The sequence below is a fragment of the Amblyraja radiata genome, chromosome 9, assembly GCF_010909765.2.
Source record: "Amblyraja radiata isolate CabotCenter1 chromosome 9, sAmbRad1.1.pri, whole genome shotgun sequence".
In the NCBI taxonomy this organism is placed as follows: domain Eukaryota; kingdom Metazoa; phylum Chordata; class Chondrichthyes; order Rajiformes; family Rajidae; genus Amblyraja; species Amblyraja radiata.
The window spans coordinates 50,947,828-50,964,004 of NC_045964.1; the positions used below are offsets into that span (position 1 = coordinate 50,947,828).

The window sequence follows — 16,177 nt, forward strand, 5'->3', positions numbered from 1 at the left end:
CCCCTGGCTGAAAGTATAAGAATTCATCCGAATATTCAGGGCTATAATACCAGAGACTCAAAGAATAAAATCTCATTATATGCAGACGATATACTTTTATATATTACAAAGTCACAAACGAGCATACCAAATTTATTAAACTTAATAGAGGAATTTGGGTCTTTTTCTGGATATAGAATAAACTGGAATAAAAGTGAAATCATGACATTAAAACCTCAAGAACCTACACACTTACTGAAGTTCCCCTTTAAAATCGCAACAGAAAAATTTAAATATTTGGGTATTCAGATTACTAGAAAATATAAAGCATTATTCAATGCTAATTTCATGCCTTTATTAAATAAACTTAATACGTTGATTAAATTTTGGAAAACACTTCCCTTATCATTATTAGGTAGAATAAATGCAATAAAAATGATCTTCCTACCACAATTATTATACCTATTTCAATCTATACCGGTATATATACCAAAATACTTTTTTAAAAAATTAGACTCTAATATTACTAATTATATTTGGGACTATAGATCACATAGAATCACAAAAAAACATTTATGTAAACCAAAAGAGGTCGGGGGACTTTCACTTCCGAATTTTATGTATTATTACTGGGCAGTGCATATTAAGAATATGATTTATTGGTTGGATAGTGCTACCCAACAGACAGAATGGATAAAAATGGAGAAGGAGGATTGCCATCCTAGTAATATAGGAACGATCCTCTTCTCCCCAAAAAAACTGAATAACACAATATATAAGAAGAACCCAATTATATATGGTACAATAAGAATTTGGAAACAAATAAAATTATCTTTAAAATTAAGAAATCTATCACTGTTAATGCCAATAGCGAATAACCCTTTATTTAAACCATCTCTTATTGATAAGACATATAACCAATGGGAAAGTCTCGGAATTAGAAGGATCGGGGATATGTATGAAATGGGAAACTTACTATCATTCCAACAATTACAATTAAAATTTAAATTGAAAAACAACCAATATTTTAAATATCTTCAGATTTGCGATTTCGTGAAAAAATATATACAAGGATATCAAAAAGTAACTCCTGACTTATTGGAAGAGGCAATGAATATTGAAGCTGACTCACAAAAATTAATATCATATTTATATAATAGTATTCTAAATATAGACCTACCATCGACAGAGGTACTTAGAGAAGAGTGGGAACGGGAACTAATGATAAAAATTACGAAGGTTAAATGGGAAAAATACCTGATATATATTCACAAATGTTCAATTAATGTAAGACATAATTTAATTCAATTTAAAATTGTACATAGATTATATTACTCAAAAACAAGATTGAACAAATTTTATCCAAATATATCCGCCACTTGTGATAAATGTCTAGCCCAAAAGGCAACTATAACACACTCCTTAGTCTCCTGCATAAAACTTTATAGATTCTGGAATGATATTTTTGAAATATTTACAAAATTATTCAAGACAAGAATGGAACCTAATACTGAAATGATTATATTTGGCGTAATGGAAGATGGGAATAAATTGAACACATCTCAAAATCTATTCCTTAACTATGGTTTAATAATAGCAAAAAAATTAATTCTTAAATTTTGGAAAGGTACATCAATACCAACGCTTAAAATGTGGATTGCAAGTATGTTGGACACCGCTCATCTTGAGGAAATGCGATTCCTCCTAATGGATAAATCAGACCAATTCATAACGAGTTGGTCTCCATTCGTCGTTTTTTTGGAATCATATGGTGCAACACAATTGTAAAAAATAACTGTTTCAGGACTGGACGAGGGTTGGTCAAGACTATAAATAATGATCTCCTCTTTTTTTTTTTTTTTTTTTCTTTTTTTCTCTCTATTCTCTCTCTCAACTTTTTTCATTTACTCGTTTTCTTTTTTCACACACTATATATTTCACATCTTTCTATCCTTTACTATCTAACTTCTTTTTCTTATTCTAATCTTTTTTCAGTGTAACAAAAAAAAAAAAAAGAAGTTGTACATAAAATGTATTATGAAAATATATATTAGGCACTTTGGTGCCATATGACTGTACTTACTTCTAATAAAATAAAATATAAAAAAAAAAAAAAAAGAACGGACAATGTATACAATTCGCAATCTACTCTTCATCACCAAAATGTTCTTCAAGTAATCTTCTCGCCTTTCTGGTTACCTGGCTCCTTCTGACAACTTTCTACAAGTCAAAATTCATGGATGGAACTCTTATGTAAGAGAAGGAACTGCTCAAAGGAAAACATCATTTAAACACCCGAAATTCAGCGAAATTAATGGGCAAGCAAAAAAGCATGAGGTTCATAACCTTAAATGGAGCCTGGCAAATCAAAGTCTGATGTTCAAGAAACAAAATGTAGTATCCGAAAGGAACACGCGTGCTAGCTTCGTAGTTTCTAAGTTTATAGCATGAAGCCCTTCACTGACGGAGATTTTGTGAAAGAATGTTTGATGACAGTTGTGGACATTCTGTGTCCCGAGAAAAATATTTTATTTTCAAATGTCACTCTGCAAGAACAGTTGCACAACAAATAGAAGAAATGTCAGTGGATGTGAAAAACTGTTTAAAGGACTATTGCAAAGATTTCCAGTTCTTTCTAATAGCGCTCGATGAGAGTACAGATACCAAAGACACCTTGCAGTGTTTGCACAGGGAGTAAATTCAGCTTTCAACACTGTTGAGGAGTTTGTTCAACTGGTACCTATGTAGGGTACTACCACAGGAGCAAACATTCTTGAAGCATTGCTCAAGTGTATTACAGACATTGAGCTGGATCTATCTAAGTTAGTATGCATAGCAACTGATGGGGCACCAGCAATGGTTGGAGAAAAGAAAGGAGTCCTGGCTCTGCTTCAAAACCACATGGAAGGCCTTGGAATTAACCACAAATTTTTAAAAAACTGCCTAATCCACCAGGAAGCATTGTGTGCCAAGTCTTCAAATTTGAAGGATGTGATGAACGTAGTGATAAGAGCAGTAAACCTGATATTGTCTCGGGGACTGAACCATCGTCAGTTTCAACAACTTTTGTCAGAAGTAGAGGCCCAGTATGGAGACCTGCTCTACTTCTGCGACATTCGGTGGCTCAGTCGAGGTGCAATGTTAGAAAGAGTATACGCTCTGCGGGAAGAAATAGCAACATTCCTCCAAAATAAAAATGTGAATGCCTCAGAATTTCGTGATCCTAAATGACTTTCGAGTCTAGCATTTCTGGTAGATGTGACAGCTCATTTAAACAACCTCAACTTGCAACTTCAGGGAAGAAACCCACTCATACATGAGATGAGTGGACACATCGCTGTCTTCGAAAGAAAACTACAACTGTGGGAATGCCAGCTTGAGAAATCATATTACGCTCATTTCCCTAAGCTCCAGGAGACCCAACCGACAGACCAACACATTTGTGACTGATACGTGACTTGAAAACTGAGTTTTCTTCACGTTTCACTGACATTCGCTCACTCACAAGCGCATTCAGGCTGTTTGCCACTCCATTTGGACATCGAAATCGCACCTAAAATTGTTCAAATGGAACTTATTGAGATGCAGTGCAGTGATGTATTAAGATCTAAATTTAATGCAACGGACATACCTTTACTAGAATTCTACAAGTAATATCTTCTTGTAACTGGTATGTACACCAACTTGGTAGATAATGCAAAAAAAATGACATCAATGTTCGGCTGTACCTACATGTGTGAGCAACTTTTCTCAAAAACGAAATACAAGAAGAGTAAATTAAGAAACCGACTGACTGATGCCCATTTAGATGGCATCTTGCACCTTGCCTCTTCCAGCCTGTCACCTAATATTGAGAGAATGTAGAGCGAAAAACAACACCAAGTGTCACACTGACTGCTATGAGACAAACAAACAGACAGAGGGGTTTTGATTATCCCGACGAGAGGCCTGAACATCGGATCGTCGTCACAGTGAGGAATGTTGATTCAACTTTAGTGGATGTTCATCTTAAATTGTGTTAAATGATTGTGTTAAATCGTTGTTTTTGCAATGTTGATTCCACTGTAGTGTATGCTTATGTTAAATTGTGTTAATGGTTGTGGTAAATTAAATCGTTGTTTTTGCAATGTTGATTCCACTGTAGTGTATGCTTATGTTAAATTGTGTTAATGGTTGTGTTAAGTTAAATCGTTGTTTTTGCACTTAGTGTGGCTGTATGGTACGTATTTCACAACGGCTATTTTTTACCCTGTGGCCTGCGTCTTGGAGACCGACGGTTAGATTGTTAGCCAAGAAAGATAGACTTGGCTATCCCTCAGTATAGCAACATCAAGAACAATGTTGCTGTTCTGAGGGATAGCCAAGTCTATCCCTCATTGCTGGCAGCTGATTTACATTCTCTGGCTGGGTGGCTAGGTCCAGTGTCACCCTTGCAGACACTTTGCTGATGGCGACATTCTACCAGGACTCAGGTCTGGTCCCCAGGGCGGGAAGACGGAGCAGCTTTCTGCCGGGGCAGCAGGGACAATGGACGTCCATTGGAGTAGAGTTGGCCGAGCAATGCCACTCTCATAGCGACTGCTTTGTGGAACCTGCCACGCCTTCAACCCTGGAACTGTGTGAGGTGGGAAGCGTCTGTAAAAGGACAGCGCCGCTGGCAGGGGGGAGAGTTCCTTTCCACAGCGTGTGGGGAGTTTGACCCGGGTCAGCACGGCCTGGGCTGCACAAAGTAGCAAACTTGGCTGGGTCGCCAGGGGTAAAGTTGTGGGGAGGGCAGGAGCCTTGAGAAGGAGGGGGTCGAACGAGCCAGCCACGGTGTCCTTCGGCACAGGCGCAACCGGTGGAGGTGGTGGTTGGCAGGTAGCTACAGGGCGGAAGGCTGGCTGCTCCGTCCCGGGCTCTCTCTGTCTCTCTCTCTCTCTCTCTCTCTCTCTCTCTCTCCCTGTTATGTGATCTTCTTGAGACAGGACGGCCCAGTCCCTTAGACCGGAACTGCACAGCGCATTGTATAAATAAATATATAAATATGTCAACGTTTATTTGATGTGGCCCTCCAACCACTCACAGACATGGGACCCGGCCCCTGTGCACAACAAGGTTGCCGAACCCTGTTCTAGAGGACTTACAGCAAACTGTTTCTTAAGTACTAAGAGATGGATCAAGGGACCAGAGTGTCTCTGTAAACCAGACAGAGAATGGCCAAGGCTTAATCTGGAATCTAAAATCTCTGCTAATGATCCGGAAATCAAGCAAGACATCACCGTGAACGTCATTGTCAAGGATCTATTGAGCTCAACAATTACTTATTTCCCTTCTTGGAATAAGCTGAAGACTGGTAGCTTGATTACTTAAACTAAGGACAATGCTCATGCTGTTGACTCGAAAAAGAAAGGAGATTGCTGAAGGTATCTCTGAAAAAGATCCTGGCAAACTAGAGAAAAGGTTGATAAAAATATGCAAGTCTTTAAAGCATCATAGTGCGGACAGTGTTTATGTCCTGATGATCTTCTCAAGGCAGAAAACATCGTTATCTCTTTCTGTCAAGGAAGAGCTATCAACATTAGAAGCTGGTACAACTGGTGTCAAAAGAAGCAGTTATTTGTACAAGCTAGATCCGTTACTGGATGAAGGACTTCTGAGAGTAGGTGGTCGCCTGAATAGACTAGCGATGCCTGAAGAGGCTAAACATCCTTTTATTCTCTCGAAGGACTTTCACATATCAACACTACTGTTGCGACATATCCATGAACAGAATGGTCATGGAGGAAGAAATTATATGCTGTCGCAACTTCGTAAAAGACACTGGATTGTCAAAGGTAACTGCAGCAAGAAACGTAATAAAAGTCTGTTGTGTGTAGACGACAGCGTGGAAGAGTTGGAGAACAGAAAATGGCAGACTTGCCTCTGGAGAGGATTCTACCTGATAAGCCTCCATTTACGGATGTAGGAGTAGATTACTTTGGTCCTCTAGAGGTCAAGAGAGGACGAAGTCCAGTTAATAGGTATGGTGTAATTTTCACTTGCATGGCAAGCAGGGAGGTACATCTTGAAGTTGCATTTACACTTTACAGTCTCCTGCGTTGATGCCTTACGAAGATTCATCTGTCGATGAGATCAAGTTTCATCTTTAAGATCAGATAATGGCACAAATTTTATCGTAGTTGAAAGAGAATTGAGAGAAGCATTCAATGGCTTAAATCATAATAAGATCCAGAATGCTATGCTTCAGCAAGGGATAAGGTGGAATTTTAATCCCGCAGCGGGATCTCATCACGGTGGTGTTTGAAAACGATTGATCCGCATGGTTCGAAATGTGCTGCGTTCTGTTCTTAAACAACGTTGTGGATTGCAAACTTTATTTTGTGAAGTTGAAGCAATTTTAAATGATCGACCCATTACCAGGAGTTCTAATGATCCAAGGGACCTGGAAGCACTTACACCAAACCATCTTCTGTTGAAGAGCAAGCCAAAACTACCACCTGGGCTCTTTGTGAAGGAAGATTTGTACATTAAACGCAGATGGAGACAGGTCCAAAATATGGCAGACCTTTTTTGGAAACGATGGATATAGGAATATTTACCTGTAATCCAAGAACGACAACGACGGTCGAGGGTAAGAAGAAGTTTTCTTCCAGGCGATATCATTTTGATGGTTGATTAAACTGCACCACGAGGTTCCTGGCTCATGGGCAGAATATTGGAGATCGTACCAGACGCAAAAGCTTTTGGGTGTACAGTTTGACTTCAGACTAAGAACAACGTCTTGGTGAGACCGATAACCAAGATATGTCTACTTCAAGAAGTGGAAGAAGAGAGAAGAATCACTGAAGTAGTTTGAATGCTAACGTATAGTGCATATTTCTTCTGTTTTTTAATAATGTTAAGCTTTTATAGCTCCTCTCAATGTTTATTGGTAATTGCTTCTTTATATACGTAGAACAATTAAGGGCCAGTGTGTAGGGGCCATTTATGCTTGTTAGTTATGGGCCTGTCCCATTTAGGCGTTTTTTTGAGCGTACAGGCGACTGCTGCAAAATTTTCAACATGTCGTAACCTGTCGAAGATTGTCATAGATTGACGTAGGTGTTGTCGTAGGTGCTGTCGTAGGTTGTCGCCAGGTGTCGTAGGCGAATTACATTCAAACTAGCCCCTGGCAGTCGCCTAAAGAATCGCCTATGTGGGTGGTGGGTGTGTTCTCTCTCTCTCTCCACTCTGACAGTGGCCGTTCCAGTTGCCAATTTTTCAAGCGACTGCCGGCAACTTGACAGTCGCCGACAGTCGCCTGAAAAATCGCCTAAGTGGGATAGGCCCATGACATTTTGCTGCTCCCCCCCAACTCTGCTTTGAAAACTGTAAACCCTGCACTCTTCCCCCAGTTCTGAGGAAAGGACACTGACCCAAAATGTTGACTAGTTTTTCTTTCAACAGGTGATGCTTGACTTGAGTTGTTCCAGCAGGTCCCCTCTGTTTCAGATTCTAGAATCTGTAAGTTTTATTTCTTTTACAGTAAATAATCACACTCAGAATTCAGCCCATGCACTTCAAGAATTTCAAGAATGTAAATATTTGTCGGTTTGGTTAATAAAAGTTAGGTTGGCTCCTATATTCTTCCAACTCCCAAATGTTACAACAGAATGTATATGTGAAATATTTATTGTCAATGTCCATTTCTCTCCAGGGAAGAGGAATTAAAGTATCTTGAGTTCATCTCTGATATTACAAGTGAGATATTAACTCGAGGATTATTTTCCAACAGGTATCAATTTAATTTTCACATTGCATGATTAGAGTTAGCTTTTTTCAATTCATTTTATACAACTAGAACCATAGTTGTCATTTATGGTATTAATTAGGTTTGTTTCAAGTTGACGTAACCAGGCGGGAAGTTTCTTTCAAAAAACTTGTATTTTTGTAAATAGGTAATTTCAGATCAGAAACATTAGAAAGTACTTGATATACAATTAATTGTTTTCATGGGGAGCTATTACCGGAGTATATGCCATAATAAGTTTAGCAGAAACGATACAGCCTTCCACTTTATACTGTTACTTTCCTTTGTCATCTCACACTCCAAGGTTTTTCGTTTCATAGCTTTTGTGAAGATAGGCACATATTCTCCCTTCTTAACTGCCCCATTTACCACCAACCAGATGACCTCAATGCAGGCACACACACGCAGAATCCCTGGGCTCGCACAATGAAAGAAGTTCACTTTGTTCTATCCATACTTCCCCCCACCCTTTATATTAACATTCTGGTTTTATTTTTCAATTTAAGTAATGCTTTATGTTGATGATGCATACCACATTGATAAATAAAGATACCCAAAATAAAATTGACGGAGAAATTAGTGGCTTTAGTTACCTGTGCATACTTCTTTGTTTGCATGTATATAATGAGATACTGTATAAAAGCACAGCCACCGGTGTTAGATTAGGCAACATTTTGAATATATATACAGAACGAGTACCATAAATATCAGGCACACTATATGTTTGGTTAGGCACACTATATGTTTGGTTAGGCACACTATATGTTTGTCATTGAAAGGAATTGCTGACCTCTGTGCTGACTCACTTTGCAGTGGTGAAGAACACCTCCCCTCCCCAATTTTCATACTTGGTTGTAAGCTCAAATAAATAGACTTGAATTCTAAAGACTTTTAGCTCATTTTACAAACATCTCATAATGTTTTGATAGTTTGATTAGCACTTTGATAGCACTCTGCATTTATTTTGACCTGGTTTATTAACATAATATGCTATCAGTTCAATATTTCTGAGACCTCCATCTGTCTAGTGTTGCAGTATTAATACATCTATCTCATGGAAAGCATTACTTAAAACTTCCAATTTTTGCTATAATTTTTTTACGGAACCCTATATAACTAAATTCAGCACCAATGCAAATAATTGTATTGATAATTAACCTACATTGATAGTTTCTGGTTTATTTTTAACTTGCAAAACATCCATGAATTGTTCAAGCTGATTAATCTAAAATCTTGTGACGAAAAGTCAGATTGACTTATTAAATTGACATGTCGAAATGATCTTGTGCATTTCTAACACAAATTATTTAATCTTTTATTCAGGGTTATAGAGAGTATATTTGAGCGTCGAATAGAAGAAAGCAAGCATCGACTAGATGAAGTAAGGACACATTTTCAGGGTTTTGTATTTTCAAAATATTCATGGTTATTTTACAGATAAAGAAATTTGTAGCCTTTAAATGGGATTTCTTTTTTTCCCATATAACAAAAAATGGAGTCCTTCCTAGCATGTGGTTTCCTCTGATATTGATCAGTCTTAGCATTTCAAGTAAGTAGGCAATTTGTCCAAGTGTCCATGTGCCGATATTATATTCTACTTTTTTGTTTAGTTTAGAGAAACAGGCCCTTCGGCCCACTGAGTCCGCACCGACCAGCAATCCCCGCACATTAACACTATCCTACACACACTAGGGACAATTTACACATACACCAAGCCAATTAACCTACACACCTGTACGTCTTTGGAGTGTGGGAGGAAAGCAAAGATGTTGGAGAAAACCCACGCGGTCACTTGGAGGGTGTACAAACTCCGTACAGACAGCACCCATAGCCAGTATCGAACCTGGGTGTCCACCGTGGCCGCCCTTTGAAATAAGTAAAGGCACAAGGCACACAGCATAAACCTTGGTGGGCCATTAAGATTTTAAAATGTATGACTTTTATTTGCCTTTAATAAATACTAGACTAAGTGGGACCCGTTGGGTCCCAGCATCGCATGGGAGGGCTGGTCCCCCAATGCAATATTCCACCTCTCCACCAATTCCAATATTGGTGGTCAGGGGGGGGGGGGGGGGGGGGGGGGCTTTCTGGATGGGTGTTGTGGGCCGAATGATGGGTGAAGGGACTGGTTTTCAGAGGGCTAGTATTTCAACAGTGGATTGTCTGTAGCACTGGAAATGGAATTGTTAGGATTTTCTTTACCTATAATTTCCTAAGTATTTTTACCTGAAGATGGCTTATGAAGAAATCCGTATAGATGTTAGGCTTTGCTCGAATTTCCTTGTTTCATAGTGATTCCATGAAATCTTTACTTAAATGTGGCCTTACTTAAATACAAAATCAAAACCAAAACAACTTTTCTCTATTTACATGATAAATCACACTAGACTAATCCCTTTGCTTGATAACATTGTCTTTGATTCCCACATACCTAAAGGGCCTGTCCCACCAGCATGCGATTGCATGCGTCTAGCGCGACCAAACGGAAGCGGAGTTTGCGCTGAGTTTGCGCTAAGTTCGCGGTAAGTACACGCCAAGTACACGGTAAGTACGCGCAAAGTTCGCGTGTGACGTAATTTACGTCAAACTCACCAATCAGCTGGGCAGGAGGCGGGCCGACTGAATTTGGACGTCACACGGTGTCGGGCGGTGACGTCATCGCGCAACAGCACGCCAGGCGGTGACGTCATCGTGCAACGCCACTCGCTAGGCGTACGCCGTCAAGACGCTGCGTACGGCGTTGAGACGCTGCGTACGCCCGTTGAGACATTGCGTACGGCCTCAATGTGGCTGCGGGCCGACAGACCGTTGACACGCGGGATTTTCGAACAGTCCAAGATTTTTGGAGCCCCGCGCGATGTCGGGACCAGCCCCGCACAACTCCATACGTCTCCGCCGATCGAAGTGGGACCGGCCCCGCGAGGCCGTACGCCTCAAGCGAACACGTTTGGTCGCGTTAGACGCATGCAATCGCATGCTGGTGGGACAGGCCCTTAACCCTCCACTGGGCTGGACATAGAGGATCTATCTCACTGGCCCATGGCATTCCAGATCCCAGCGATAAGGTCTGATGACAATTGAGCTGCAGGTGCTGAATATGCAGGTCCTGACCCTGGAGTAGCTGAAATTCCCTGAAGGAGGGCAAAGTTGCATATGAGAACTTTAGTCTTCCGTCAAAGCTGTTGTCAGCTAACAATTTTAAAATATCTGAGATGCTGACATGTAATCACTTCCTAAAAGTGAATATTCTTTTTCATTAGGAAAAATAGTGAATTACAAACATGGTCAAGGTAATTGAAAACATTAAACTAAAGCAAAAATAATTTAAATAAAGTTACCTACCTCCCCCTTGCCTCAGATTTCTTTGTCCTTCATCTGTCATGGAGATCACTAGGCGACAGATTCTGTCCCTTGTATGAGCTTTTGCAGAATCTGGGAAATGAATATGTTGGGGAATCCCAGCAAGACTAAACACCCACCATGGAAGTCTAGCAGCAACACTTCAGTCTGCCAGCAAGTCCTACTCTCTCACATATTGCACACATGTATTTACGTCAGTGCCCCGCTTCAGTGTGAATAGCTGAATACTGGCTGTTTTGTTCAAGATTGCTGGCCATGGCTAAGACCACTTGGCCTTATTACTGAATGAACTGAAAAATAACATGTAAAATTTGACTTATTACAGACTCAAAATTGTATTCCTGGTGTTTTATTGCAACCTTGACGCCTACAGTGTATTTTTGCTTTTGTTAAATGAATCTTAGTGGCATCAGAATGACTTTTAATGAAAATTAAACTTATGTCCGATTTTTTTTAAATGCAAGCAAGATAATTATTTTGAGGATACTTTATTACTACCTACAAATGAAATGTGAAAATTAAATGTAAAATTAAATTATTGCGATGGCACTTTTATTCTAAGTAATAATAAGCAAAGTGCAGGATGAATTCAACAGGATCAGGTGACATCTGTTTAACACTTTTTGTTGTTATTGAATAATCATTAAATAAATTAATTTTTATTACTTTATCTTATTTATTTGACATTGCTGACAACTCAGCCAGAATAATGAACATTAAACTGACAGTGTGCTTCCTTGTGCCAATTTTATAGCAGAAATTACGATCTATGCTGGATGAGCTAAAAAAAGATTTGGACTGCAAACCAGAAAAAGAACAATGGACCAGTAGTTGTGAAACTCTGTTGGAAGAACCCAAACTGGTAGAATTAAATAACTGCCATTATTTGGGAAACTGTAAGTTTACTCAGAATTGGATGGAAGATACAGATAAGAAATCTGATAAAACTTTGGATCATAGGCTGAATGGAATTTTTAGCACTGATGTCTGTTACCTCCAGGATATTACCAGAAACAAACATTGTCATGATATTTGTGGAGAAAATATCAAGCAGGTTCAAGACGTGGAACAAGATCATTGTCTAGATTCAAATTGTACGGATCATTCAGGCCATTTCACAGACTATGCTGCTGATTTCGACAGTGTAGCAGACCTGACAGAGATTGATAATCTTGCAATGTCTCTTCATTCTGTTAACGTTAACGACACTTTGAATCCGGAGATACTTAAGTTCAATCTGAGTTAAGTCAGAAATCAGAAACCACTTTTGATGACAACGTAAATTTGTTGTGTTTGTAATTAATTTTAATTACACATCTGACAGTCATGGATCATAACAGAATTCTTCATCTTTGTTATGTAAATCTGTGTTCGTATTATTAACTTTAACAACACATCATAAGTTTAAGAAGGTGTTTATCTTGAACTGTGCAATATTTTCTGCAACATTTCCATGACCTAATATTTTCTTTTACAGTTACGAAGGCTTTATTACATAATTTTGTGTTTGCCTCGATGAGTGAGCAATCCAGTTTGTTTTATTTTAAGTATTGTAGACAACTGCCGCACTATAAAATCTACCTCCCACGTCTTCTTGACTCTTGTACAACTCTGTTATTATGGGCGAAAGAAGAAGAAGATTTCTTTTATTGAAGAAACTAATACTATTTTGTTACGATGAACAGCAAAGAGGAGTCTTGAAATCATTCTGTATCTTCAACCTACTTCCTGCAGCCAGGCTGAAATGAAGCACCTGTATTTACAATCCTGGTGCAAATTTGCATTGCTCTTCTATGTGATTCGGTACATTGGTCTGCCAATTACATTTAATTTCAGATACTTTATTATAAAGGACATTAAATAAATACTTAAATGTAGTAATAATTCTAAAATATACTATATGTTCAACTGAAGTGCCCTATGATCATGAATTCATTAAGTACAGATACAGAACAATTGGCATGATTTAATACTTCCGTATGCTCTGTTTTTATTTCACAATTGCTGATTTAAGACAGTTTGAGAGTGAAGATCATTGAGAACTCCTTGGGTGATAATGTAGCTACTTGTTTGACACCTGTTGAGGTATTCTGGCAGCCAGAGCCCTTTAGGTAACATTTGAGGACTGAAACCGATTCAAAAGAAAGAGGTGAATTTATTCACAATGGTAGAAAAGAGGAGTGGACGATTTTAACAGTGGGATTAAAAATCATGAAAGATCTGGAATTTTCAATATCTGATACATTGGTAACGATGTATCAGGTTTCTGGTTTATGAAAGAATCAGTGGCAACATGAGTCATTACTTTTTACAATCCAAAGAGTTAATATTTGGAATAATATTTGGAGAAAATAATTGGACTAAATGGACCAAATGCTCCCTTTCTCTGTTGCAAAATTATACCACTCTATGATTCTGTAAGGACCCTTGTGAAATAATAAAACGATTAATTTATATTTGTATTCATCATATCGGATATTAGAACTTCATGATATTGCAGTGAAGGACTTTCTGCAGAGACATTCACTATAATTGGGATCATCTGCATTTGTGAATTAAAATATGGGGCAACAAGAGATGATTAATAAATGCTAATAAAATATGCAGGTGTTCCATGTTTTTGGGTTAATATGGCAATTCAGTTGAATGTAGTTCCTCTTCGTTATAGTTATTGTTCAATGTAAATTATTTTTAAATTGTATATATGTGCTAATGTATTATTTTGTGTGAGTAAAAAGAATATATTTTACATAGTATTCTCAAACTATCGGTTAGTAATCTCTATTATTAACATATTGATGAAAGCTATAATTAGCAAAATGAAAACAATTATGTTGGAAATATGATGATGTAATATAGTTCTAAAGTTGAATAGGACATTTATGAACTTTAATATAAAATAAAGTCTATGAACATGTTTTTATATATTTCTCACTGGTTTGATATTTCCTCTTCCTCGTTCTTACAGAGAGGTGGTCACCATGAAGACAAGTGCTCGGTTCAAATTAAATAGACAATATCAATTGGGAATAGACACAAAATGCTGGAGTAACTCAGTGGGACAGTCAGCATCTCTGGAGAGAAGGAATGGATGATGTTTCAGGGTCGATACCCTTCTTCAGACTGATGTCAGGGGAGTGGGCGTTACAGAAATAAAATGTAGGCGTAGACAGTAAGACTGGTCGGAGAACTGGAAAGGGGAGGGGATGGAGAAATGGAAAACAAGGGCTATTTGCGGTTAGAGAAGTAATTGTTCATACTGCTGGGGTGTAAGCTACCCAAGCAAAATATGAGGTGGTGTTTCTCCTATTTGTGCTGGGCCTCACTCTGACAATGGAGGAGGCCCAGAACAGAAAGGTCAGTGGAGAAGGAGTTAAAGTATTGAGAAACCGGGAGATCAGGTAGGTTTAGGCGGACTGAGCGGAGGTGTTCAGTGAAACAATCGCTGAGCCTGCGCTTGGTCCATACCTGAAACTGCGGATACAGTAGATGAGGTTGGAGGAGATGCAAGCGAACCTCTGCCTCACCTGAAAAGACTGTCAGGATCCTTGGACGGTGTCAAGGGGGGAGGTATTGGGATAGGTGTTACATCCCCTGCTGTTGCAGGGGAAAGTACCTGGGGAAGGGGTGGTTTGGGTGGGAAGGGACAAGTTGACCAGGGAGTTGCAGAGGGAACGGTCTCTGCGGAAAGCGGGAACGGGTGGAGATGGGAAGATGTGGCCAGTAGTGGGATCCTGTTGGAGGTGGCGAAAATATCGGAGGATTATGTGCTGTACGCGACGGCTGATGGGGTGGAAGATGAGGACAAGGGAGATTCTGTCCTTGTTACGAATGGGGGAGAGGGCGCAAGAGCGGAGCTGCGAGATATCATGGAGACCCCGGTGAGAGCCACATCTATAATGGAAGAGGGGAACCCCTGTTCCAGAAAGGATGAGGACATCTCCGAGGACCTGGTATGGAACACTTCATCTTGGGCGCAGATGCGGCGTAGACGGAGGAATTGGGAGTGGGGGATAAAGTCTTTAAAGGAAGCAGGATGGGAAGAAGTGTAGGCTAGATAGCTATGGGAGTCGGTGGGTTTCTAATAGACTAGACCAAGCGCGGACCCGTTCCCCCAACGCAATATTCCACCAAACTGGCTGACGGGCCCACACTGCGGAGGCGCAAAGTTGTGCCGTTGACGGCAGAAATTAAGTTAAAGTTAATAAAGTGAATAGAGGACTCGTGGAGCCGTTTGTAAAATAGAACTAAACTAACGCATGGAGCTGTTGGGACCCCGTTATGAGGCCAGCAAGTACACGCAAACAAAAATGGTGACCTGAAAATCGGCAAAGGCCCCAACTGCGCATGCGTGGGGAGCCGGCGTCAATTTGCATCACTGCCGCTTCACCGGCGCCATTTTCAATTGTGACAGGGCCGACGGGCCTCACCCAAATGCGCAGGCGCGGCCGGCAAGTGGGGGCGCTGTTTCAAGTTAATTTAAGATTTAAATGTCAATAACATCTAAAATATAACATCAATCTGAAGGAAATTTCCCTCTCCCTCTATTCCCCACTCCCTACCTCCTCCACTCCCCCCTCCCTCTATTCCCCCTCCCCCCCTCTCCCTCCTCACCTCCCCCACTTTCCCCGTCTCCCTCCCTTCTGTCTCAATCCCCCATCCTTCCTCCTCACCTTCCCAGGACCTTTCCCCTCCCCAATCCCTCCCTCACCTCTCCCTCCCTCTCCTTTCCCCTACCCTCAGACACTCCCTAACTCTCTCCATAAAAAGCAGCATCTGCAGTTCCTTCCTCCACAGGTCATTCATTGTTCGCTGTGGTTTAGATCCCGTTTGCTTAACGATTGGACCAGTGTGCATCGTGTGTGTGCGTGTGAGTTACTCAAACTCCGCACAAACTGCTCGGCCACCCTGCAACCCGACTCTCCCTACCTTCCTCTGCCCACTCAAGCTCAGCCACCGCTCGGACCATCCCCGTCCTGTCCAACCGCCCGCTGCTGCCGCTCAGCCCATCCCCACCCTGCCCGCCCACTGCTGCCGCTCGGCCCGTACATTTTTTGGCGAGCTGGT

At 40.2% G+C, this 16,177-nt stretch overlaps 1 protein-coding gene across 5 annotated transcripts in view; it reads left to right on the forward strand.

The window, feature by feature from the left end:
* The window catches only part of spata7 (spermatogenesis associated 7), an 86,007-nt gene extending 71,974 nt beyond the window's left edge, over nucleotides 1–14,033 (forward strand). For 3 of the 5 annotated variants that reach the window (XM_033027371.1, XM_033027372.1, XM_033027368.1), the window contains 3 exons: nucleotides 7,658–7,735; nucleotides 9,074–9,131; nucleotides 11,865–14,033. In XM_033027371.1, the coding sequence (XP_032883262.1) occupies nucleotides 7,658–7,735; nucleotides 9,074–9,131; nucleotides 11,865–12,356 (628 nt within the window). In that variant the 3' untranslated portion in view covers nucleotides 12,357–14,033. The remainder of the gene's footprint in view (nucleotides 1–7,657; nucleotides 7,736–9,073; nucleotides 9,132–11,864) is intronic. The other 2 variants (XM_033027369.1, XM_033027370.1) reach the window with 1 other exon arrangement.
* Nucleotides 14,034–16,177: the final 2,144 nt, after the last annotated feature.